This window comes from Carya illinoinensis, chromosome 9 (genome assembly GCF_018687715.1).
Source record: "Carya illinoinensis cultivar Pawnee chromosome 9, C.illinoinensisPawnee_v1, whole genome shotgun sequence".
NCBI lineage: Eukaryota > Viridiplantae > Streptophyta > Magnoliopsida > Fagales > Juglandaceae > Carya > Carya illinoinensis.
Window position 1 is genome coordinate 24,741,715 of NC_056760.1, and position 27,478 is coordinate 24,769,192.

Genomic DNA, 27,478 nt, shown 5'->3' on the forward strand with positions numbered 1-27,478 from the left:
TTTAACATTTACTAGCTTAAAATGTACATATTGAGTTGGTAAAATGTTCTACTTATTAAAATAAATGTTCAACTGTCCAAATTATGACAATTTTATCTAAAAACTAACCCTTATGATTTCAATACTTTCACAAGATGTATGTTGAGATGTATTCTATTCCATTTTTAGTCTAGGTTTATTGGTCTTTCATAAGTAGTTTTAGAGCTAACTTGACAACACCAACAACACTAGTCCATAAACAAGTTACTAGTACAAATAAAATAAAGAAGTATAACTAACATTTATTAGAGTTGGGGTCAAATTCCTTGATATCAATTTAGACAAAGTCGGTACTCAGCCCTACTTAAATGGTAAATATTGTCACAAAATTAACTAAGAGGCCAAAAAACCGAATTGGATCCTCCAAGGGTTCAATTAGTCTATCATTGAGGTGTTTAAATTTACACATGAGATTAAGCGATTTAACATTTACTACTTTAAAAATGTACACATTGTGTTGATAAAATGTGCTAACTTATTAGAATAAATGTTGAACAGTCCAAATTATGACAATTTTATTTAAACATTAACCCTTGTGATTTCATTTCCCTTACAAATTGCTATAAAGGAAATGCACTACTAAGTATTGATACGGGAGTAACTTCGAGGGCTCCCAAACCTCCAAAATGCAAATACAAGTTTAGACTATTTTTCTAGATTCCAAAATATCTCAACAATTCCCCCACCCTCCCATTATATTCCATGTAGGGCAACTAACATAACCATATATTGATTAACACGTGTTCATAACTAATGAAAAGCACGAAATAAGACAATAAAGCAATACACAGAAATAAGCTACTGTAGAATGAAAATGGACTTTATTATAATAGGTGAACTTGCCCAAAACGGTGCACTTGATGGTAGTCCTAAATCTCCACATCCTCAACAAAACACTGCGCTGCGTCCAACATCTACTAAACTTTCAGCAAATGGCATCACCTCACAGTGGGATAATAACACTCCGACAAATAGGTGTGTAAAAAAAACGGTGAACTGGTAAACCAGACCAAACTGATGGGATCGGTCCGGTCCCAAGTTTGGTTCGGTCCCGTATCGGTTTTATTTTTCTTAAAACTAGTCAAAATCGATTTGGTTCCAATTTTATTTTTTCTAAGACCAAACTGAACCTATTTATATATTTTTTAACTTTTTTAATTGTATATAATTTTTATATATAATTATATATAAAATAGTTTTTCATTATATGATAAATTACTAATTAATATAATATTAAATTTTATAATTTTATGTCATTTTGTTTATTGTGTTAATAGTTATACTAATATTATATCACTATAACTTATAATATACTATAATATATTACTATAGTCTATAATATAATTATAATATATTACAATATATTTATCATTATAGTATTATATACTATAATATAATATATTATATAATATAGTACATTAAAACTGAAAAACCAGACAAAACTAGACTGGAAACCGGTAAAACCGGAATACCGGTTTAGGAGGGTAACCGGTGCGTAATCGATTTTAAAAAATGCAAAACCGGTGTATACCGGTTCAGTTCTAAATTTTGTCCAAAACCAAATCGAACCAATCAGTTCGAACCAAACTGATGACCCGTTTTTGAGTGTATTTTCGCTGAAATAATTGTTTTTATTTTAATTAATATATTAGCTATTTATTTTAATTTATTTGCGTTTTTTTAAAGTTGGTTTTTAAATTAATTTATTTTATTTGGTGTTGTGTTTTATTTAGTTGTTTTGTGTTTTTTTAATCTTTTTGGCGGGTTAGTTTTGCTTTCCGGAATGAGGTTTGGACCTCATCTTTTCCCTACATCTTTTCCCTTTTTCCTCTCTTTTTTATTTTTCTTTTTCCTTTTTTTCTTTCTTCTTCTTTCTTTTTTTTCTTTTTTTTCTTTTCTTTTTTTTTTCCCTCCCTTTCTCTCTCCCCGATCGGCTCCCCCCCCCGTGCTCTCTCTCTCTTCCCTCCCTCTCCCGCGTCGTCTCTCTCTCTCCTCCGGCCCAGCGCCGTCCGGCCACCTCCCGACCTCCCACCGGTCCCATTTTCTTCCCCTCCCTCCGGTGCACCTCCCCACCGAAAACCACCCCCAACCGGCCGGCCATTTGGCCGGAAAAAGCTTCCAAAGGGCGCACGGATTTCACTCCGATCCGCCGCCGTCGCTCCACCTCCGGCCACCATTTCTTCACCACTTCATCACCGACCTCTTGCCGTCCTAACCCACCCATTTCCGGCCTCCATCGACCACCGGAGCAGCTCCCACGAGCTTGTTTTCCGATTTGCCATTTTCGGCCATTTCCGGCCATTCCGCCGCCACCCACGGCCGTCCGTCACTTCCTTTAGCTTCACAACCATCCCTTGACCATTCCCTATCAATCTCGTGTCCTAGTTTGTCCCCGTTCAAAAGTGGGTTTTTCGGACCCACGGCCACAGTGAATTTTCACTGTGACGTTGCTGTTTTTCCGCCGTTAGCAACGCCGCGAGCTTTCTAAAAATACCGTATAGCGCTGTAAGTATTTTTCCAAACCCTATTTTCAGATTTTAATATATATTGCTCATTCAATTATTTATTTGTTGTTGGTTGTTGATTCCGGACCGAGTCCGAGGAGTTTCGGGGGTCGGATGGATTGAGGACGGAGTGTTTGTTTGGTTGGTTGTGATTGGTTGGTTTGGTTGTGCCGTGCGGCGTGTGTTGCATTTTATTTGCGTGCGTTGCATTTTATTGGTGTACGTTGCATATTGTGTGCATGTGCTTTTTGTTTTATTTGTGTAATCATGTTTATCGGCGTTTTGGGTGTTTGGGTGCGTGTGTCTCACGAGCCCAAGCCGTGATGGGTTATTATCACGGTGGAGCTCCTCTGGTCACTCGGGAGCGGTCAATACTGAGTGACATCCCCTGAGTAGTCGTCTGGGCGCTGACGAGTTCGGTACTAGAGGATGGGTCTGGCCCGGTACGTGCTGAGCACGAGTCCAGGCATCGCTCTATTCACCGATTCTGAGGCCCTGCGCGATGACGGAGTAGTATTAGAGGATGGGTCTGGCCCGGTACGTGCTGAGCACGAGTCCAGGCATCGCTCTACTCACTGACTCCGGGAGCGGAAATTAGAGGATGGGTCTGGCCCGGTACGTGCTGAGCACGAGTCCAGGCATCGCTCTATTCACCGATCCCGTGGCCCTTCGCTGGCGAGGGCTAGAGGATGGCCCGGCCCGGTACGTGCATGGCACGAGTCTGGGCATCGCTCGTTTAGGTGTCGCACGCGTAGCCATTCTCTACGGTGTGGCACTGAGCCAGGGTGTGCGGATGATCCCTAGGGGAGATCATGGTGCATACGGAGCGGGTTGTGGTATGGTTTTTCAGTTATGATCCATTTTTTGGGAAAAATGGTGGTTTGGGCCATTATCTGGGATAATGGCGAGGTGTGGCTTTATGGAGGTTGGTGGGCCTTTTGGGTTTTGGCGTGCGTGTTAAAATATATGTGTAGCGGGGCGTGTGTTTGTTTGATCTTGTTTTCTTGTTGTTTGGGTTGTATGTATTTTCATCTAGTAGTGTTTGGGTCATACTTACCTGCGGAACCTTTCTTGGTTCCGTAGCTTTTGGTGCAGAGATCGAGGAAGAGGAGGAGGAGGCTGAGCCCGAGGATGCGGCTCCGCCGGGTTGCTGATGCTGTGCTTTTTATCTGTTTTCAAACTTGTATTTGTGTTTCTTGTAATATTTTATTTAAGTATGTTTTAAACAGTTTGTATTACATTAAGAAAAATTCTGGTACTTAATTATTGACTTGCTTCTCGCTGCGTTTGTCTTGTGCACTTTGTCGCTCTTGCACACACTTGGCACACGTCGTTAGGATGGTGGTCCGGGTTGTCACCATCCGGACGTCTCGATTTCCCCGTGTTCGGGCGTGGGGATTTGGGGGCGTCACAGGTGGTATCAGAGCGGTTTGGCTCTGGGTAAAACCACATGTCCCGTAGGTAGTACCAGAATGTTTTAAAGTTGTGTTTTAAAAATTATGTTAAGTATAGTTGTTTCCTTTGTTTATTTGTTTGAGCTTGTTTGCTTGTTTTTATTTATTTAGTTATGTTTTAACATGCCGGTTTCTTTTGTTTCTTGATGTGTTGTGTTGTTTTTGTTTATGTTGGTTTTGTGATGGTTTTATCTGTTTTCTTAAAGGAGGGTCAAGTGTGGTGTTGTGACAGGAAATGGGAAGACCAGGAAGACCAAGGAAAAATACTCAGGAACCGCAGGACAATACCTCCAGAGATGACTCCATAGCCGAGGCAATAAGGCAGATGACGGAGTTTATGCAACAGAATATTAGGCCACAACAGACAGGGCCTTGGCCACCACAAGGAGGTCCTTGGCCACCACAAGGAGGGCCTTGTCCACCACCCGGAGGGCCTTGTCCGCCACAGGGAGTGTATTGGCCACAACCAGGAGGTCCTTGGCCATATCAGGGAGGGCCTTGGATGTATCCGGGCGGGTCAAGTAGCATGGTGCAAGCCGGATGCACCTATGAGCGCTTCCTAGCGCATCGGACTCCACACTTCACTGGAAATGAGGATCCTCTTCAGGCTGGAAGATGGATCAGAGACCTGGAGAAAACCTTTGAGGTGTGTGGATGTACTGAAGCTCAGCAAGTACTCTACGCCAGCTATCTTTTGCAGGGTATCGCCTCTGATTGGTGGGATACCAGGAGGGTGATGCTGGAAGCTGAGTTGGGATCTTTCGCTGCAGTGACCTGGCAGCGTTTCAAGAAGGAGTTCAATGACCGCTTCTTTCCCGCCTCGGTAAGAAAACAAAAGGCAAGAGAATTCTCTAATTTGATCCAAGGGGGCGCAACAGTGGAACAATACGCCCGGAGGTTCATAGAACTTGAGCAATTCGCTCCTCATCTTGTTGCCACTGAGGAGTTGCGAGCAGAGCGTTTCCAGGAGGGACTACGCCCTGATATACGCCGTTTGGTGGTCAGCCACCGGATATCCACTTTTCAGGAGTTAGTGGATGTGACCACCCTTATAGAGCGGGAAAATAATCTGGGTATAGGCTCCCCTCCAGGACAAAAGAGGCGGAGTTTTTCTGGTGAAGGAAGTAGCTCGGGTTCGCCCCAGAAGTTTGTTCAGCGGTCCGGGACTCGATCGCAAGCATCCTCAAGTGTTCGCATGGGAGGACGTGTACCTGTATGTGGAATTTGCAATAGAGCTCATGCGGGCGAGTGCTCTTCTGGTGGAGCTCGATGTTTTACTTGTGGCCAGCCGGGCCACTTTTCCCGAGAATGTCCAAGAATGGTTCAAGGGAACCGTGGAGGTAGGCGCGGTGGAAGAACCAACCCGAGACAACCAGTGCAAGCCCGGGTTTATGCTGTCACACCCGGAGAGGTAGATGATGAGGCACCAGCGACCCATGATGCTGGAGTAATCACAGGTATGGATTAAATTAATTTTAAGTTGGATTTAATTTTTGGTGCATTTGGCTCTTTCTTTGTTTTTTTGGATTTCATGGGTTGTGTGTTTGGTTCAGGAAGAGTTCGTTTGTATGAGTTTTATGCTTGTACCTTGTTTGATTCCGGTGCTTCACAATCGTTTGTGTCTTCCACGTTTGCTCGGGTGTGTAACTTGGTCACGGAACCGTTGCCGAAGGCTATGGTAGTGGCCCTACCCGATGGTGAGAGGGTGTGGTGTTCCAAAGTTGCTTCGGGATGCCCGTTAAATTTTGAGGGAAGGTTTTTGGATGCTGATCTGGTAGTGTTCAAGCTGTTGGGTTTTGATATCATCCTCGGGATGGATTGGCTATACCGATATTCTGCGACTATTAATTGCAGAAGTCGGACAGTTAGCTTTCAGCTTCCGGATGGTGATTGTCTGGAATTCGCGGGGAGTATATTGAAAGAAAAACCGATGATTATATCGGCGATACAGGCAAGAAGAGAAATTGCATGGGGAGCGGATGCATTCTTGGTCCAGATGGTATCCACGCCGTCTGAGAAGAAGTCCTTGGCAGACATTCCAGTTGTGGAAGAGTTCCCCGATGTGTTTGTGGATGATTTGCCCGGACTACCCCCCGTGCGAGAGATGGAGTTTGTTATAGATTTGGAACCTGGAGCGGCTCCTGTGCATAAGGCTCCTTACCGCATGGCACCGGCTGAATTGAAAGAGTTGAAGACTCAGTTGCAAGAATTAGTAGAGAAGGGATTTATTCAGCCTAGTACGTCGCCGTGGGGTGCCCCAGTTTTATTTGTTAAAAAGAAAGATGGAACTCTTCGTATGTGCATTGACTATCGGGAGTTGAACAAGGTGACCATCAAAAATAAATATCCTCTCCCGCGGATAGATGATTTATTTGACCAGCTTCAGGGAGCAGCCGTGTTCTCTAAAATTGATCTGAGGTCGGGATACTACCAGCTGAGAATCAGAGAGCAGGATGTGCCTAAAACTGCCTTCAGGTCGAGGTATGGACACTATGAATTTAAGGTGATGCCGTTTGGGCTAGCTAATGCTCCTGCTGCTTTCATGGATTTAATGAATCGGGTGTTCCAACCTTATCTGGATTCTTTTGTGATGGTATTTATTGATGATATACTGATTTATTCTCGAGATGTTGAAGAGCATGTGTATCATCTTAGTCTGGTACTTGAAAGATTGAGAGAACACCGGCTTTATGCCAAGCTTAGCAAGTGTGAGTTCTGGTTGGAAGAAGTTAAATTTCTCGGGCATGTAATTTCCAGGGGCGGGGTGGCAGTTGATCCTAGTAAAATAGAAGCCATTTTGTCATGGCCACGCCCGACTACAGTACGGGAGATCAGGAGTTTCTTGGGGCTCGCCGGTTATTATCGAAGATTTGTAGAAGGTTTTGCTCGCCTATCCGGACCTCTCACAGCCTTGACTCGGAAGAATACAGAATTTGTATGGTCAGATAAATGTGAGAGAACCTTCCAGGAATTAAAGAACAGGTTGACGACGGCACCAGTGTTAGCACTCCCTGAACCGCATAAGCCTTTCGTAGTCTTCAGCGATGCGTCCAAGTTTGGGTTGGGTTGTGTCCTTATGCAGGAAGGACGGGTTGTAGCCTATGCATCTCGTCAGCTTAAGGACCATGAAAAGAATTACCCGACGCACGATCTAGAATTGGCTGCGATTGTTTTTGCACTCAAGATCTGGCGGCATTTCTTGTATGGGGAAGCTTGTGAGGTATTTACTGATCATAAGAGTTTGAAGCATTTGTTTTCCCAGAAAAATTTGAATATGAGGCAAAGGCGGTGGCTGGAGCTAATCAGTGACTATCAGTGTGAGATCAAGTACCATCCAGGAAAGGCTAATATAGTTGCTGATGCTTTGAGCCGGAAGTCACATTTGGAAGACGAAGCTGAGCCGTCGGAAGTGGATTCGTTACTTTGTGGGATGAGAAGGCTCCTACTAGAGAGTTCGCAGCAAGTGGAGATTTTATCATCAGTTCTTGATATTCGGGTAACCGATTTTGAAGAATCGAAAGCTCTCCAAAGAAAGGATTCGAAGCTGCTGAACATCAGGAAAAGAGTTCGAAAGTCTCGAGGGCCGTTGCACTATAGCTTGGATAGTGATGGGATTTTACGGTTCCGAGATCGCAGAGTGATTCCAAAGGACTCAGATTTCAAAGAGCGGATCATGGCGGAGGCTCATGCGGCCCCTTATTCTGTTCATCCAGGCAGTACAAAAATGTATCGGGACTTGAAGAAGAATTACTGGTGGGATGGAATGAAGAAGGACATCGCCTTACATGTTGAAAAATGCCACACATGCCGACAGGTAAAGGCCGAACATCAGAGACCTGCAGGTGTGCTCCAACCCCTCCCTATTCCTGAGTGGAAATGGGATGACATCACGATGGACTTTGTTGTGGGTTTGCCGAGAACGCCTAGTGGGAAGAATTCTGTTTGGGTGATTGTGGACCGATTAACGAAGAGTGCTCATTTTCTGCCTGTTAATAACACCGACTCTTTGGGTAAGTTAACCCGTTTGTATGTCAAGGAGATAGTGCGGCTACACGGCATACCAAAGAGTATAGTGTCGGATCGGGACCCGAGGTTCACATCGCAGTTCTGGAAGAGTTTACAGGCAGCTTTGGGTACTAAATTGAAGTTCAGTACTGCCTATCACCCGCAGACAGACGGCCAGTCAGAACGCACCATTCAGACTTTGGAAGACATGCTGCGAGCGTGTGTCATGGAATTCCAAGGGAGTTGGGAAAATCATTTGCCGCTCATTGAGTTTGCCTACAATAACAGCTTCCATGCGACCATTCAGATGGCTCCCTACGAAGCTCTTTATGGGAGAAAGTGCAGGTCGCCCTTGTGTTGGGATGAAGTTGGGGAGAGTAGGGTGATTGGACCCGAAATAATTCAAGAGATGCAAAGCCAAGTCCGGATCATCAGAGATAAAATGGCGACAGCTCAGAGTCGCCAGAAAAGCTACGCTGATACCAGGAGGAGAGAATTGTCATTTGAAGTTGGTGATTGGGTTTATCTTAAAGTCTCTCCCATGAGAGGTGTCAAGCGTTTTGGTAAAAAGAGGAAGCTAGATCCAAGGTATGTCGGCCCTTTTCAGATTCTGGAGAGAGTAGGGTCCGTCGCCTACAGAGTTGCTTTGCCAGATTATTTTGGGGATGTTCATGATGTCTTCCACGTATCATCCCTGAAGAAAAGCTTTGGACAGCAAGAGCCACGCTTCGTCGACCCAGCAAGTATTCAGTTGCAACCGGATCTCACTTATGAAGTTGTTCCGTCGCAGATTTTGGATTGGAAGGAGCAACAATTGAGGTCCAAGACGATACCGTTGGTTAAAGTGGCTTGGGGAGATCCGTTAGCACAAGACTTCTCTTGGGAGCGAGTGGCAGACATGAGAGAGCAGTATCCATATTTGTTTGAATGATGAAGGTATGTATTTTAATCTTGGTCTCAGTTGGTTCATGTGCGTTTGTGTGGCTTGGTTTAAGTTGGTGGTGATCTTGCAATTTCGAGGACGAAATTGTTTTTAAGGAGGGGAGGATGTGATGACCCGTTTTTGAGTGTATTTTCGCTGAAATAATTGTTTTTATTTTAATTAATATATTAGCTATTTATTTTAATTTATTTGCATTTTTTTAAAGTTGGTTTTTAAATTAATTTATTTTATTTGGTGTTGTGTTTTATTTAGTTGTTTTGTGTTTTTTTAATCTTTTTGGCGGGTTAGTTTTGCTTTCCGGAATGAAGTTTGGACCTCATCTTTTCCCTACATCTTTTCCCTTTTTCCTCTCTTTTTTCTTTTTCTTTTTCCTTTTTTTCTTTCTTCTTCTTTCTTTTTTTTCTTTTTTTTCTTTTCTTTTTTTTTTTTCCCTCCCTTTCTCTCTCCCCGATCGGCTCCCCCCCCCGTGCTCTCTCTCTCTTCCCTCCCTCTCCCGCGTCGTCTCTCTCTCTCCTCCGGCCCAGCGCCGTCCGGCCACCTCCCGACCTCCCACCGGTCCCATTTTCTTCCCCTCCCTCCGGTGCACCTCCCCACCGAAAACCACCCCCAACCGGCCGGCCATTTGGCCGGAAAAAGCTTCCAAAGGGCGCACGGATTTCACTCCGATCCGCCGCCGTCGCTCCACCTCCGGCCACCATTTCTTCACCACTTCATCACCGACCTCTTGCCGTCCTAACCCACCCATTTCCGGCCTCCATCGACCACCGGAGCAGCTCCCACGAGCTTGTTTTCCGATTTGCCATTTTCGGCCATTTCCGGCCATTCCGCCGCCACCCACGGCCGTCCATCACTTCCTTTAGCTTCACAACCATCCCTTGACCATTCCCTATCAATCTCGTGTCCTAGTTTGTCCCCGTTCAAAAGTGGGTTTTTCGGACCCACGGCCACAGTGAATTTTCACTGTGACGTTGCTGTTTTTCCGCCGTTAGCAACGCCGCGAGCTTTCTAAAAATACCGTATAGCGCTGTAAGTATTTTTCCAAACCCTATTTTCAGATTTTAATATATATTGCTCATTCAATTATTTATTTGTTGTTGGTTGTTGATTCCGGACCGAGTCCGAGGAGTTTCGGGGGTCGGATGGATTGAGGACAGAGTGTTTGTTTGGTTGGTTGTGATTGGTTGGTTGTGATTGGTTGGTTTGGTTGTGCCGTGCGGCGTGTGTTGCATTTTATTTGCGTGCGTTGCATTTTATTGGTGTACGTTGCATATTGTGTGCATGTGCTTTTTGTTTTATTTGTGTAATCATGTTTATCGGCGTTTTGGGTGTTTGGGTGCGTGTGTCTCACGAGCCCAAGCCGTGATGGGTTATTATCACGGTGGAGCTCCTCTGGTCACTCGGGAGCGGTCAATACTGAGTGACATCCCCTGAGTAGTCGTCTGGGCGCTGACGAGTTCGGTACTAGAGGATGGGTCTGGCCCGGTACGTGCTGAGCACGAGTCCAGGCATCGCTCTATTCACCGATTCTGAGGCCCTGCGCGATGACGGAGTAGTATTAGAGGATGGGTCTGGCCCGGTACGTGCTGAGCACGAGTCCAGGCATCGCTCTACTCACTGACTCCGGGAGCGGAAATTAGAGGATGGGTCTGGCCCGGTACGTGCTGAGCACGAGTCCAGGCATCGCTCTATTCACCGATCCCGTGGCCCTTCGCTGGCGAGGGCTAGAGGATGGCCCGGCCCGGTACGTGCATGGCACGAGTCTGGGCATCGCTCGTTTAGGTGTCGCACGCGTAGCCGTTCTCTACGGTGTGGCACTGAGCCAGGGTGTGCGGATGATCCCTAGGGGAGATCATGGTGCATACGGAGCGGGTTGTGGTATGGTTTTTCAGTTATGATCCATTTTCTGGGAAAAATGGTGGTTTGGGCCATTATCTGGGATAATGGCGAGGTGTGGCTTTATGGAGGTTGGTGGGCCTTTTGGGTTTTGGCGTGCGTGTTAAAATATATGTGTAGCGGGGCGTGTGTTTGTTTGATCTTGTTTTCTTGTTGTTTGGGTTGTATGTATTTTCATCTGGTAGTGTTTGGGTTATACTTACCTGCGGAACCTTTCTTGGTTCCGTAGCTTTTGGTGCAGAGATCGAGGAAGAGGAGGAGGAGGCTGAGCCCGAGGATGCGGCTCCGCCGGGTTGCTGATGCTGTGCTTTTTATCTGTTTTCAAACTTGTATTTGTGTTTCTTGTAATATTTTATTTAAGTATGTTTTAAACAGTTTGTATTACATTAAGAAAAATTCTGGTACTTAATTATTGACTTGCTTCTCGCTGCGTTTGTCTTGTGCACTTTGTCGCTCTTGCACACACTTGGCACACGTCGTTAGGATGGTGGTCCGGGTTGTCACCATCCGGACGTCTCGATTTCCCCGTGTTCGGGCGTGGGGATTTGGGGGCGTCACAAATATAACCAACATTTATTAAAGTTAGAATTGGATTCCTGGATATCGACTTTGACAAAGTCGGTGTTCAACCCTACTTATATGGTAAATACTATCACAATATTAACCAAGTGGAAAATCGGATACGACACTCTAGAGGTTCAAGTAGTCTATCATTATGAAGTTAAAATCACAATTATCGATTTTGAATTAAATGAATGAGATTAAAAAAATGCTTGAGGAATGAGATAAAATGAGAAATCTATAAATAGTAGTTAAATGGTTTGTGAATAATAATAAAATAGTTTGATAATATTTTATGAAGTTTTGAAAAATGAGAGAAAAAATTGAATTAAAATATTGTTAGAATATAATTTTTTATTTATTTTGAGATTTGAAAAAGTTAATTTTTTTTTTTAATTTTATTTGAAAGTTTAGAAAAGTTATAATGATTAGTTTGAAAGTTTTTTAGTAATGTTTGGAAATGAAATAAAATGGGATAAAATAAGATGAGATGAAAAATATTACCAAACATCTCAAAAGCTTATCTAAAAACCGTGCTTAACAAGAGATGAAGATAGGGGGAGTTTTAAATTTAAGAGCAAAAATATGTTGGTTTAAATTTGAGAATGAAGATATGTTGGTTTTCTGCTCTTGTTAAACCGTTTACAGCTGGAATGACAACCAGCTTTGAAAGCTGTCTTTTATGAGATTTCCATTAGATACTTTCTCCTCTATTTCCTCAACCACATTTGTCTCCTGTGATCTGCAGATGTTTTTTCTCTGTATCTTCCAAAAGAATAATGGCTTTTGTGAACTGTGAAAATACCACGTGCAGTAATTTACTCATCTCAGTAATGTCATTTCAAGCTACAGTGATGATCACATAGTTTCTAAATTGGAATGTTCCCATTGAGATGTTCGTAACGTGTTTGGGAGCTCAGTTACTTCCAACTGTACAAACTCATCTCAGAATTCTAAAGTATTCTAACTACCCAAACTGGCCCTAAGTCAACTATTAATTTTGAATTAAATGAATGAAATTAACTGGTTTAACATTTACTAGCTTAAAATGTACATGTTGAGTTGGTAAAATGTTCTACTTATTAAAACAAATGTTCAACAGTCCAAATTATGACAATTTTATCTAAAAATTAACCCTTATGATTTCAATACTTTCACAAGATGTATGTTGAGATGTATTCTATTCCATTTTTAGCCAAGGTTTACTCGTCTTTCATAGGTAGTTTTAGATCTAAAATGACAACACCAACAACACTAGTCCATAAACAAGTTACTAGTACAAATAAAATAAAGAAGTATAACTAACATTTATTAGAGTTGGGGTCAAATTCCTTGATACCAATTTAGACAAAGTCGGTACTCAGCCCTACTTAATTGGTAAATATTGTCACAAAATTAACTAAGAGGCCAAAAAACCGAATTGGATCCTCCAAGGGTTCAATTAGTCTATCATTGAGGTGTTTAAATTACAACTGTTAAAATTTTGAATTAAATGAATGAGATTAAGCGATTCAACATTTACTATCTTAAAAATGTACACATTGTGTTGATAAAATGTGCTAACTTATTAGAATAAATGTTGAACAGTCTAAATTATGACAATTTTATCTAAACATTAACCCTTGTGATTTCATTTCCCTCACAAATTGCTATAAAGGAAATGCACTACTAAGTATTGATACGGGAGTAACTTCGAGGGCTCCTAAACCTCCAAAATGCAAATACCAGTTTAGAATATTTTTCTAGATTTCAAAATATCTCAACAATTTCCCCACCCTCCCATTATATCCCATGTAGGGGAACTAACATAACCATACATTGATTAACACGTGTTCATAACTAATGAAAAGTAAGAAATAAAGCAATAAAGCAATACACAGAAATAAGCTACTGTAGAATGAAAATGAACTTTATTATAATAGGTGAAACGATGCGTTCCACTATCTTCCCTTGCCCAAAACGGTGCACTTGATGGTAGTCCTAAATCTCCACATCCTCACCAAAACACTGCGTCCAGCATCTACTAAACCTTCAGCAAATGGCATCACCTCACAGTGGGATAATAACACTCCAACAAATATGTGTGTAAAAAAAACGGTGAACTGATAAACCATACCAAACTGATGGGATCGGTCCGGTCCCAAGTTTGGTTCGGTCCAGTACCGGTTTTATTTTTCTTAAAACTAGTCAAAATCGGTTTGGTTCCAATTTTATTTTTTCTAAGACCAAACTAGACCTATTTATATATTTTTTAACTTTTTTAATTGTATATAATTTTTATATATAATTATATATAAAATAGTTTTGCATTATATGATAAATTACTAATTAATATAATATTAAATTTTATAATTTTATGTCATTTTGTTTATTGTATTAATAGTTATACTAATATTATCACTATATATTATAATATACTATAATATATTACTATAGTCTATAATACAATTATAATATATATTATAATATATTACAATATATTATCATTATAGTATTATATACTATAATATAATATATTACATAATATAGTACATTAAAACCGAAAAACCAGACAAAACCAGACTGGAAACCAAAGTACCGGTTTAGGAAGGTAACCGGTGCATAATCGATTTTGAAAAATGCAAAACCGATGTATGCTGGTTCAGTTCTAAATTTTGTCCAAAACCGAACCAAACCAGACTGGTTACACCCTTACAAAGTAGGTACTCAGCCCTACTTAAATGGTAAATATTGCTACAAAATTAACCAAGAGGCTAGAAAATCGGATTGGATTCTCCAAGGGTTCAAGTAGTCTATCCTTGAGGAGTTTATAAATCACACTATTAAAATTTTGAATTAAATGAATGAGATTAGGTGATTCAACATTTACTACCTTAAGATTGTACACATTGAGTTGCTAAAATGTGCTAAATTTTAGAGTAAATGTTAAACAGTCCTAATTATGACAATTTTATCTAAACATTAAGTCTTGTGATTTCAATTCCTTCACAAGATGGAGTACATTAAGAAATTTGAACATCTCCATCTATTGCACTCTATCCCATTTTCTATTTAGGTTTACTTGTCTTTAATAGATAGGTTTAGAGCTAGATCGATAACAGTAAGAACACTAGTCAATAAATTTGTTATTAGTACAAATAAAATAAAGAAATATAACCAACATTTATTAAAGTTGGAATTGGATTCCTGGATATCAACTTTGACAAAGTCGGTGTTCAACCCTACTTATATGGTAAATACTATCACAATATTAACCAAATGGAAAATCGGATACAATACTCTAGAGGTTCAAGTAGTCTATCATTGTGAAGTTAAAATCACAATTATCGATTTTGAATTAAATGAATAAGATTAAAAGAATGCTTGAGGAATGAGATAAAATGAGAAATCTATAAATAGTAGTCAAATGGTTTGTGAATAATAATAAAATAGTTTGATAATATTTTATGGAGTTTTGAAAAATGAGAGAAAAAATTGAATTAAAATATTGTTAGAATATAATTTTTTATTTATTTTGAGATTTGAAAAAGTTATTTTTTTTTAATTTTATTTGAAAATTTAAAAAAGTTATAATGATAAGTTTGAAAGTTTTTTAATAATGTTTAGAAATGAAAAAAATGAGATGAAACGAGATGAGATAAAATAAGATGAGATAAAAAATATTACTAAACATCTCAAAAGCTTATCTAGAAACCGTGCTTAACAAGAGACGAAGATAGGGAGAGTTTTAAATTTAAGAGCAAAAAATATGTTTGTTTAAATTTGAGAGCAAAAATATGTTAGTTTTCTCCTCCTGTTAAACCGTGTACGGCTGGAATGATAACCAGCTTTGAAATCTGTCTTTTATGAGATTTCCATTAGATACTTTTTCCTCTATTTCCTCAATCAACCACATTTGTCTCCTGTGATCCGCAGATGTTCTTTCTCTGTATCTTTCAAAAGAATAATGGCTTTTGTGAACTGTGAAAATACCACGTGCAATAATTTAGACATTTCAATTGCATGTAAGGCTTAAACATCTCAAATTCCAGGGAATAAGAAATTATACCCATCAAACAAAATCAACATAAGAGAGAATGCAGACAACACATGAAACAAAATTAGAAGAGAAAATTGCTTGCACGTAAACAGGTGCGTGGAAACATTCATCATTTTATTAAAATCAATGAGCGTGCAGAATCGAACTCTGCACTCACAAATTTATGACACTAGAAGGGTGCCTGGCATTGCCCTTCAAACTAGAATCCTGGAATCCCTCTCCTAAAAGTCTCCTTCCTTTCTGTCTCCTTTCTGTTATACGTGTACAAAAAATAAAAGACACAAAACAAGCCAAACCCCATCTTCAATGAAAGCTTTTGAAGAACTGGCTTGCAAAGATTTCTTTACATGAACAATATCACCCGAAATCTGATAAACAAATCTCGCCAATCATTCTAAGCTCTAAAGAACCAAATCTACAACAATGACAGACACCGAGTGTATTTACAAAACCCTTCTGAGAATCAATCATATCTCTGTTTCCATAAATAGCGATTTCCTCGGCCACTGCTCCTCGTCCATCGAAGAGAACAATGCCACAGATATGTCGGCAAGCTTCTTCTTGCTCAGCCGCGACTTACAACGCCTGGCAAGTTTGGGAGCATTCGGAGCTTCTTTGTCGTCAAACTCATTTGAATCCTCCAAATCTATTGTCGTGCGAAAAGCGCGAGTCTTCGATGGCGTGCTATATGCAAAGTGAGATTGCTTTGCAATTAGAGTCTGCAATTGCAAACACAAATCAAAATCAATGTCTAAGTTCATCAAACAAGCATAAATGAAATGCTTAATTTGCTCACGATTAATGGATACTGCAGTATAACACTTACAGCTTCTCTGATCACTTTCGATACGTGGAAAAGCTGTTTCAAATCCTCATGATTCACACCGCACAATACCCTAATCTGGAAAGCGAAACCGAGATTTTCAGTCACGACTAATCAAACCGATTCAGGAATGCAAAGACACGCATAGATTCACATAGGAAATTGAAGATTTTAGAATATGGTACTAACCAGAATGTCCTGAGGCAAGGCTTCGAGAGAAGACCTTTCAGCGTCCAGAACCATTCTCTCAGCACGCTGCTTCTTTGGAGGAGTCCTGGGAGCAGAATCAATGGGTGAATCCTCTAAATCATTCGAAACGAGAACCCTCTTCCTTCCCAATCCTCCCGTAAACCTCAGAAACCCTAACCCTAGAGCCTCCTCAGCAATCAGACCACCGCGCTTGGATCTCAAAGAAGTGCTGCATCTCTTTCCCAATGCCATTTTCTAAATCTAAGAGATTTAATTATTTCAGATAATCCCCCTTTTCCGCAATACCCTGGCACCAAAGAGCAATTTTCCACAATCAGAATGATCCAAAAAAAGCAACTAATTCAGGTTCTGAGGGAAAGAAGAAAAAATACGAAATCGATTGAGCAAGAGACAGAAATGAAGACTAACCTCCTCCGGATAGTAAATAAGGCCCAAGACTCTTAATTTCTTAAATCAGTTTGTTATGTTTCGGTTTCCCAAACTTCGGACTTGCTTTGTAAATTCACACACGGTTCCCGGATATGTCTCTCTCTTATATATATATATAGAGGAAAAAAGATAGCGTTTTCTGCTTTTTGAATTAAAAGAAAAAGTAAAAAGTTATAAAAAAATAAACAAATAAAAGTATCCAACGCGTTTTAAGGAATGTACTGGAATTTTCTTCCAGGAAAAAAATCTTGGTTCCTTCGCGGTGGGTCAGTGACTTTACCGTCGCCCTTGGCGGTTAAAAATGCGAAAACTAGCCGTTACGTGTGGACACGTGGTGCCAAGTGTGTCGATGTGCAAAGTTATTTGTGTCATGTGTGCTGGTGGGCTGCCAACGTGGCGAAATGGTCGGTTTGGGTGGGCAGTATCGGGGAGTGTCTTGCAGAACACGTTGCAAGATGATCAGATTTAGACGTGTCTGGGAAGTTTGGCTACCGTGACAGCCAACGTAGCTTTGACAAAGTTAGCGTTTATGGTCTCGACGCGTATACGGCAAGGTGAATTTAGCCTTTAGGCTTGGTGTGATTTGAGATTTTGTTCAAAAGCGGCCTATGTCTGGGACTATCGTTGACTAATGTTCCAAATAGGCGGCTGGCTGATGGCCGCCACAGGTTTTACACAAATGTTAATTTAATTGGCTGCTAGTATACATATATCTAAATTGAGATTCAAATTATTAAATTTTATCAAATTTTAGACATTTAAAGATAGGAGTTTTAAAATTAGAAAATATTTATATCTTCTTAACACTTAGAAGATAATGCAATCTATTTGAATTTTAAATTAAAGGTTTTATTGTCTTTGAAAAGTAGTTCATTGATTTTGGGGGAAAATAATAAATTTTTTTCAAACCATTGAAAGTAGTTTTTTTTTTTTTTAAAAAAAAAAAGAAAAGAAAGAAAATTTAGTGAGTTCTCTTTTTTGAAGTATATTGATGGAATTCTACTGTATACGGTTACTTTTGTATATTCTTTATGGATTCTATTAATATAATTGATCAAAATAATTATTTTATATAAAAAAAATAACAGAACCAATCATATCAAAAAAATATACAAGGAATACGTAAAAATAATTATATATAAAAATTTTTATATTTGATGTTACATAATATAATAAATATTAATTCTTGAATTTGTATATTAAATATTGGTGAATATTTGTGAAAAGTTAAAAGTTTTAATTTATCATTTAAAAAAAAGGTATTAATGTTTTGGTTGACACAAATCAAACAAATTTCTAATCAATTTGGTAGAGGTCATATGAGAAACATCACAAAATAAATAAGAAATGCTATTTTTATATTTTTTTTTTTTTTTTTTTTTTGAGAGAGAGAGAGAGATTGAACTTTACTAATAAAAGCGGTAGGATTGATTTAGGCGAAGTTAAACCTAATATGATACTTTTTGATTTTGTACTAACCACTCAAAATTTGAACATCATATTGGATTAGCTGTCACTCTCAGTAATAATAAAATATTATTATTCTTTTATATTTGGTTTATTTTATCTACTTTCTTATGCCTTATTTTTTATTTTATTTATAAATATTTTTATTTTCATAATTTTCAAGAAAATGGGGGAAAAGTTAGGTTCGAGTACTCAGGAGACAAACAAGTACTGAGAAAATGAGATGGTTGTGGAACACCTTTTATCGAAAGATGTTAATGGCCAAAATGACTTTGTAATGGCTAAGTCAATGCAGATGTAAAAACCTCCGTATTAGATTAAGCATAATAATCTAACTTTGGTTGTGACAGTAACTTGGCCATCCTTTGTTATCAGAAAAAAAAACTTAGCCATCCACTTATTTACATTATTTCCTTTTTTTTTTTTTTTACATTGTTTTCTTCATATAAGTACGTAATTTCGTGAAGATTAGGATTATAAGTACGTCACTCATGGCGTTTATATGACAAATATAAGTTCTTGCATACGATGCATGAAAAAAATTGTTTATTTTTTATTTTTATTTTATGTTATTCTATTTTTTATTTTATTTATAATCTGATTATAAGAAATTATTTAAACTTGATTTTCTTCCATACTAATTTTAATAAAATAAGAAAAGTTGTTAAAAAAATAAAAATAAAAATAAATTTTTTTTAAAAAAAAAAGTGCTTTCGAGTTTTAAAATTTCATAACATTTTAAATTATCTTAAATTTATAATCATTCAACACATGAATGGATGATGTGATTTGGCAATATCAAACCACGTCCATTTATATAATTATTTTTGTGTAATCTATTTATGATTAAAGTATTTCTTTTAACCAAAAAATGACAAAATGTTATAAATGAAAGTAGGAATACTGTTTCTGCCCTATAAAATCTCACTTACGGTATGGTCTTTTGTGTGTTATAAGGATCTTCTAAATAAAAACTAGATGAAAGATAAAAAAGCCCGGGGAAATTAAAATTATTCTAATAATTATAAAAAAATATTTAAAAAAAATGTTTAGGTGGCACGATAGAAGCAAAAATTGTTGCACTGAAAATTATATAGGTAATAGATGATCATGATTCATGAGGTTCCTTAGTTCTCTTTTGTTGTGACTTTGACAGTGTTTAGCTCTATCTTTTGACTTTGACAGCGTTTGTCCAGATTTAAAAGGTTGTGAAAAGAGCTCGGCAATACGAACAACTTCTTATACAGTTATTTTTCACAACCGTATCCTAAAATAGAGATATTTTGATAAAATGACAATATTTTTATGATTATTATTAATAAATATCTTCGATTTAAAATACGATTACAAAAAAATGGGTGTTTAATCAGTTTCTTATAGCCGCAACCTTCGTCTGTTTCGGATACTACCAAACAGGAGAAGAAGCAAAACGTACATTGTGGATTCGGAAAAGATATTCAGCCCCAATCTCAACCTTTTTAAAGCAGACTTGGAAAAGTTTAAGAGGGGAAGTAATCATGTCCAAGACCTATTCAACAAGGAAAGTCTGTATTCTATTCCCTTTTTATTAAAAATCATGTTTCAATTAAAATATGCTTTATGTGATCCTACTCCATGAATAGGTAAAGCACCATTATCATGGCTGTTTGTCTGTGGCATTAGTTATAGTTCAATAGGACTTGATGGAACGCTGTTGGTGGTACATTCATCGAATATTCCCAGAAAAGGAAAAACAACAAAAAGTTACGGCTTAATCCCAACATGGAACCAAATTAATATGAAAAACAATGTGTGTGAGCGAGTGAGAGTGCGTGCAAATAATATGCTTAAAACTACAATTGACATAAACTAAAACATAAGTTAAATTAGCAAAGCCTCCACTCGCTAGCTTTCTCAATCAGTACTTGCAACTTGAGCTTATATGAAGTTCAGAAACTTGAGTATACACAAGATTGTCACAAACGACTCAAGGATCCTGGTGCATGTTTTCATGTTCTGACAGAATGTTAAAATCATGGCCATTCGTATCAGCATCATTCTCCACCATTGAAGCAGTTGCGAAACTCCACACAGAAGCACAATTTTCATTGCCTACATGAGAAGTAACAAATTTTTAAAGGGAGATAGACTCCTCAGTGAGACCAGAACAAGAGTAATCAATAAAATACCAAAAACACATACAATATTCCATTCTAATGAACCAATCTTTAATTCTGTCATTCCATCAGAGCAAATGAAGTTCAGAATTCATCAAAGCCAATCTAAAACTTTAAGAGGCTAAAAAATGTGTTGACCACCAATTTTACCATGCTTTTAACCCTACTGTCTTACAACTCAAAATGCTGCTAGACAAAACAAAGAAATTGACTTTTGACTTCAATAAATCATATGTATATTCCATTACCATTCGAATCAAAACAATAATATCCTAAGCGGAAAATTAACACCAGCACACTCAAATAGTCATAAAAAGATGCATTACAACTCAAAAGGTGTTTTTGAGAAAATAAACACAAACAAGCTCTCGATAGTGCAAGGAAAGGCGTTGCAAATCTTAGAAACATCTCCAAAAGAACATAATTTGCAGCATTAAAGTTACTAAGGTACCAGTCAAAGGCACATCCTCATGGACATCATCAGGAACTACATATCTTCGGTGGCCTGATGAGGAGGCAGCCATCGGTAGATACGGATGGAAAGAGAACCCATTTATAGTGTCTGTATAGTGAATAGGACAGATCAAAACTAATCAGTTCTAGAACAAAATAATGGTATATGCAAAAATTTAACTAGCCACATTTTAAAGGAAATGAAAAATCAAACCTGATGCAGCTTGAAAACTTGATACCCAATGCCCGGTTTGAAGATCATATATATGAACGAAACCATCCTGAAGGCAAATTGGAATAATAAATAAGCAACGAGTTGATTAAAATGGGATGTGAATTTGGTTATATCATGATATTTGGCACAGAATGAATAAAGGTTACAAGGGTACCTGACCACCTGTACCGAGGTATCTACCCAAGGGCTCAATATCAAACAATATCCGCTGGTTGGTATACTCCGATGATCTATACAACCTAATCACAAGGTGCATAAGAAAAAAATAGTACTTTAATGTCATTTGTTATGTATGGCAGGTAACAACAATCTTGTATCAATTGCAACTGAAAAGACAGGCCTAAGCATACAAAAATTACACAATGCTGTAGCATAATTCACAAAATGAGCAGTAATATTGGGAAATTACAAACTCTTGGTTTCATATATCAATAATAAATCTAATGTTTTGCCTCAGATGGCATTGAAATTTGTTATTCATTAAAAGATATAAAAACTCCTTAGGGTTAGCAGGATAAAGCAGATAAGAGAGGCAGGACCATAAAGGCACCTACTTCCCCCCCTCCCCCCCCCCCCCCCCCCCTCTTTTTCTCTCTCTTATTTTTCTTTTTATTATTTGGATAAGCACCCACTTGCTCTTTTTTAATGCATATGAGTACAGAAACAGGAGAACATGTCCTATTATAATCACAATTTAAGATCAAGATTTCATTTTTTTTCCATGAATTTTGAACTTAAGTGTGGGGATGTTCCAAAGCTCTAAGAAACAACCTTGTTAGGGGGTTGGCTGTGACTGTTTAGTTGTTTGTGTATTACTTGTTTATATATATACGCCATATGCTAAAATCTTAAAAGAGAGAGGGGGAAAAAAGAAGAAGAAGCAGAAATTCTCTCCAGGTTAAATGAAACTACTTACTTGTACACAACATCAACGGCTTTGCGTATATCCCAGCACAGTATATAAGGGTCCTTCAAGGAAAATATTTTTTACAAGTTAACAAGAATTTTATTGATGATATAGATAGGTATAGCCCAAGTATTTGACACACAAAAGAGTGAAAACTAAGCATGAGTGTCTAGTAATACAAGGAAATCATGGAAAGAGCCCTTCAAGGAGATTGAATGTCAGAAAATCTAAACTTAACATTGCTTGGACGAAAAATGGATGTATAAACCAATCACATTTGATCAAAAGATGCTACTTATGGGCTCAAAGGGAAAAGTTAATCATTCAACCCATAAAAATAAACAGTAGTTTTTTTTTTTTTTTTTTTTTTAAAGTTGAGTCTAACAACTTGAACTGAGAGATGGAACATTTACAATATTTACCTTGCGGCCTCCTGTATATAAATAGTTTCCATCTTTTGAGAACTGGACCTGTGATGGAAAATTATTTTTTCCTTTATTCTAGTTAGAATAATTATAATGAAGTAAATAATGGGAACACTGACTTACATGTGTAATCCCACCTTCTTGACCATGCAAAACATATAAAAGTTCCATATTATCTTCTCTATATATTGCAGTGGTCTGACTGTAAGAACCCATGGCTAGCAATCCACTCTGAGTTGGGCAAAAAGCCAGCGCAGATATAATGCCTGTAAATAGTAAAAAAAAAAAGAAAAAAAAAGCAGGATACATCATTCATCATTACATTTGTCAATAGAAAATTTTACTTAGGCCCCGTTTGGATGTTAAGATAGTCTCAACCCATCTCATCCCATCCCATCTCATTTCTCATACAAACACCACTAAAAAACAAACACTTTTCAATTTCAAATTTTCAACTTTTTCATTTAATCATTACAACTTTCTCAAACTTCCAAACAAAACACAAAAAATAATTCAACCTTTTCAAATCCCAAAACAAAAATAATATTAAAAAAAAATTATAATATTTTAACTTTATAATTTTTTTTATTCAACTTTTTCTCTCTCCTTTTTCAAAACCCCATAAAACATCTTAATTCAAACCATTTCACTACTATTTACATACTATTTCACTACTATTCACAGATTTCCTATCTCATCTCAACATCCGAAAGAGGCCTTAGGTTTCTAAGGGCAAGTACCTGTGAGGCCTTCTTTATTCCCTTGAAGCGTTGAATGTTGTTTAAAATCTCTACCAGGGCGATGCAGGTCAAACACCCTAACAGCTTTGTTGTATCCAGCAAATATCCTATGTGACCAAAAATCATTGGATCATCTGTTAATTGGCACCCAGAGACAATGTCCATGGCATGTATACACCCTAGTTAAGAGTGCTTGTTTATATGAAACAAGAACTATGGGGAAAATTTAAAGTCAATTATAAACAGAAATTTTAAATGATGCACCAACCACAGTTCCATTATAAAATATTAGCATCTCATTGGAGTCGAAAGTGATAATTACATGCACCGCAGTCCGAGAGTCAATGCCATTTTAATTCTGATATAAAAGCTGAAATGAAGCACTTCAAATCATGTACCATCCTAAAAATATTGCTTACTTCGTCCCAGTGGGATTGAATGCAATTGAAAATGCAGCTGTTATTTCGTCCATGGAATCATAAGCCCGGTATGTGCAACGCAGCTGAAATTTCAGGCAAAGGCGATGGTCATTAACCAGATATATTTATATAGAAACCATAAATAATCAAATGACCATGTAGACTTCAAAAATGGTGATCTGAATATACATGTTGTGAATGTTAAGGGTTGGACACACAATGCCTTTATGATGCAGGACAGGAGGGGAGAACCCATGGAATAGCCTTAATAGTGTTATGCTAGAAACCCTTTTTCACCAATGAAAGGTCAGTTTCTTAAGAGAAGCCCACAATTAAGAAATTGGTTTTATTGTACAATGTTTTAACCTATTGTACTCCTCTAGGCCAAGGATCGGAGGTGGAGACATGGCCCTTTGAAGCCCTCCTAAGAAATTGAAGCCATCTGGTCATTCCATAAGGTTCTCGCTAAACAAGAGAGAAAACATATTCCTTAGAGAAGTATTTGGAGGACTATGGGGCACTGTAAAGCAGCAGCTTTGTCTGGACAACTTCTTTAGGAAAGATCCTTGTGTAGATAACCTACGGAAACATTGGATCATTGTGGTCGATAGATGCTGTATGTGTAAAAAGAATGGTGAAGAAGTAGATCATTTGTCACTTCTCTGTGATGTTGCTCAGGCTCTCTGGAACAATTTCTTTGGTAGGGAGGTTAGCATGGGTCATGCCAAGAAGGGTGGTTGGCTTGCTTGCATCTTGGCGAGGTCTGTGTGGCAGTCCACAAATAGCAACAAATAGAGAAGATGGCTCCCACATGCTTACTGTGGTGCATTTAGAGGGAATGAAACAGTAGAATCTTAGAGAACCTTGAGCGAAGTATGGATGAAATTAAAAATTTCTTCTTTAGCAATTTGTTTCTTTGGGCTTACACGATAGACTTTAATGTACTAAATGCCCATGATTTTTTCTTTATCGGCATATAATTCTAACTAGGTTTTTCACTTGTATATAACCAATGTACTTGAGCTATGCCTTGCCTTAGAGCCCCTTTTCAAGTCTTAGAGCTTGCTATCTTGCTAAACCACTAATCTCATTTACAATATTAGCAATAATAACTAAGCACCTTGCCTGAAGTAACATCCCAAAGATGAATGGGATGGTCACGAGCAGTACTTGCAAAAACGCAGCTAACTGGGTCTGAAATGTAAATCAATACTCGTATCAAACTTCCATTTATAATATCATCAGTCAATTGCAAAAGCAATCTATGTAACCACAAATATATAAGTCATAGAAAAAGGAGAAGATTATAGAAGCACCTGAAGCAGACATATACGGATACCAACAGAAGTCGTACACAGACTCTCCCTCATTCATTACAAGGTTTGCAGCATAGGAATCTGCATCTTAGAGTTGCAAAATAAATTCATATGTACAAAGACAAAGTAAAGCATGTGATCACAAGAAACAGGTGAAAAAGAACCCATAATTAGCTTTTATACATCAGTTTGAACAAGTCAGGATTCTTGTTAAATCATGCTCAGTGAAGTGAAACTTCAGCAATACACTTGGACAGTAGTACCCCTTATTCTGTCTTACTTGAAATCATCCTCAGAGAGAGCTAATGGAATAGGGTAATAAATGATAAGATTCATATATTGCCTAAGTGTAAACTTACCTTCATCAGAAGCTGTATAACAATTGCTAACATCGCCATCACTTCCATAATCCGGTCTATTAAAGAAAAGAAATAATCAGTAATTCAAAAAATTGTCCAGTATCTCATATAATGCATCAAAACGACACTACAGAATTAGGAGAAAAACCCAGTCTTCCTAACCATAGTCTTGCAAGTTCTCTCTCTCTAGCATTCTCGGAATAGCTTTTTACCTTTAAAAATAGAATCATTTTTTCCAAAATACTATAATAGCAGCATCTTATCCTTTGTTTTTGATCTTTTGAAAAAATTACCATTAGCTCATGACACACCGACAAATGACACAGTAGTGCACATAGAAGCATGAGCAAAAAAGGATGATATGTGATAATTCAACACGGGTGATAATTCATTGGACGCGTTCTTAACAAGCTTCTTAGGAGTCCACTTCTAGCCTACTCAGATAATATTTTCGTTGGTCTCTTTTCTTTAAAGCATTAAATTCAGACTTAAAAGCAAGAAAATTGATTCCACAATGATACCCAAGCAGCCCTCATTTCTTCAAAATACAAGTTGCATAACTTGCATTGCTCTATCGAACCTTGGAATCTCTGCAAATCATAAAAAGAAGAAGGGAAGAAAAAATGCAAATAAACAGTATAAAAAACTCACAATGTGAACGTGCGAAGTGTATTGTCCTCAGAACTTGTAAGGAAACACAATCCATCCGGTGACCTTCAACCCCAGAAATAAACTCATAGTCCAAAATGCTAAAAAATATTAAACTAAACTTAAAAACAAAAAGAAAAATGGTCGGAGTGCAGTAGGGAGATTACTATGTACCATTTTACGCCTTTAAGAAAATTGTTAGGGTTTGTAGCAGTTCTGTACTGGTGGTAGAAGTGGTAGGTTCTATGTGGCGGAACATCGAACCGAATCACAGGCCACGAGTACTCTTCCTGGGTAGGTTGAGTCATTTCTGCGACTCCGGAGGGGGAATCGGACGGGTGATTCTCCTCTTCTCCCACTGCTTCCGTTAAAGACATTGTCGACCAAAACGCAGGGTCTCTTTAGCCTCGGACGTCGAGCCTTCGTCTCCGTCTGAGATTTTTGGTATTGGGCGGTAAAATGGTAGTCGGAGCTGCGCCTGCGGTCGACACTGACAGGTTTAGTGGGTGCATTTGCGGTGACCATCAAGTATTGTATAATGTTAGCGTACGCTTCAGTTTTTTTTTTTTTTTTAAGTACTTTTTTATTTGTATAAAAGGAGTGGGGATTCAAAATCAAAATGTTATATCAAAAAATTTTGTTATATAAAACTAAAGTAGCATATTAATCTATATATTAATATTAATTTTTTTATATTTAAAATTTAAATTAATATTATTTTTAATAAAATTTATTTTTTAATTAATCATATTAAATTAATGCATAATTATACTTGTAATTAAATTTTTTTTATTAAAATATATATTTAAAATGAAATGGCGTTAAAAAAATATATTAAAAAATTGAAAATTTAACTTTCCTCTATTCGTTTATATTTTTAATATTTTTGATAAATCATATAAAATATCAAGTTTACAAGACAGAATGAACTGTATAATTAGAACGACATTATAGCAATTCTCCTATAGTGTGTGTATATGTATGTATATATATATATTTAAGTAAAACCTTTGCTGGTAGTTTTAATCATATGAATCAATAGCACAATCAATAAAAGCTTTCTCCCATATGAGCGAGCTAATAATTTGACTAAGACCTTCAATCCATATTTGACTTATTAACAGCTAACTTAGCTAGTTTATGAGCTACTATGTTACCCTTTCTATAAATGAATTTTAGGCTAAGGGTGGGCAGCGGGGCCTGCTCTGCCCCGTTCACCCTGCCTCCGCATAGCAAGCCCCGTTCACCCTGCCTCCACATATGCGGGGCGGGTATCTACATCCCACGGGTGGGGGACAGGGGCCCGAGCCCCCGCCCGTATACAAGCTTCCCAGTGGAGGCAGGGGATGGAGGGGCCGTGACCCCGCTCCGGTTTTCCCCCGCCCTCTCTGTTATATAAATATGTATAATATATATTATATATTTCTATATAATAAATATATTTTACAGATGA

At 38.1% G+C, this 27,478-nt stretch overlaps 2 protein-coding genes across 4 annotated transcripts; both read right to left on the reverse strand.

Annotated features, from left to right (window-relative positions):
• Positions 1-15,531: 15,531 nt before the first annotated feature.
• LOC122275123 (F-box protein SKIP27) lies at positions 15,532-17,037 on the reverse strand. 2 transcript variants are annotated; one of them, XM_043084077.1, is made up of 4 exons: positions 16,880-17,037; positions 16,451-16,757; positions 16,265-16,339; positions 15,532-16,157 (listed from the first exon to the last, which is right to left on the reverse strand). In XM_043084077.1, the coding sequence occupies exons 2-4, from the start codon at positions 16,700-16,702 to the stop codon at positions 15,906-15,908; spliced, it is 579 nt and encodes a 192-aa protein (XP_042940011.1). In that variant the 5' UTR covers positions 16,703-16,757; positions 16,880-17,037; the 3' UTR covers positions 15,532-15,905. The 2 variants fall into 2 exon arrangements, with proteins under 2 accessions (XP_042940011.1, XP_042940012.1); XM_043084078.1 differs by lacking the exon at positions 16,880-17,037 and having other exon boundaries at positions 16,451-16,871.
• Positions 17,038-20,046: 3,009 nt separating this feature from the next.
• Positions 20,047-26,577, reverse strand: LOC122277833 (telomerase Cajal body protein 1). Of its 2 annotated transcripts, none has more exons than XM_043088021.1 (14): positions 26,200-26,577; positions 26,029-26,091; positions 25,378-25,433; positions 25,019-25,105; positions 24,823-24,896; positions 23,703-23,785; positions 23,284-23,390; positions 22,667-22,809; positions 22,541-22,588; positions 22,128-22,180; positions 21,366-21,450; positions 21,191-21,257; positions 20,975-21,085; positions 20,047-20,458 (listed from the first exon to the last, which is right to left on the reverse strand). In XM_043088021.1, the coding sequence occupies exons 1-14, from the start codon at positions 26,400-26,402 to the stop codon at positions 20,334-20,336; spliced, it is 1,305 nt and encodes a 434-aa protein (XP_042943955.1). In that variant the 5' UTR covers positions 26,403-26,577; the 3' UTR covers positions 20,047-20,333. The 2 variants fall into 2 exon arrangements, with proteins under 2 accessions (XP_042943955.1, XP_042943956.1); XM_043088022.1 differs by having other exon boundaries at positions 25,019-25,099; positions 26,200-26,576.
• Positions 26,578-27,478: the final 901 nt, after the last annotated feature.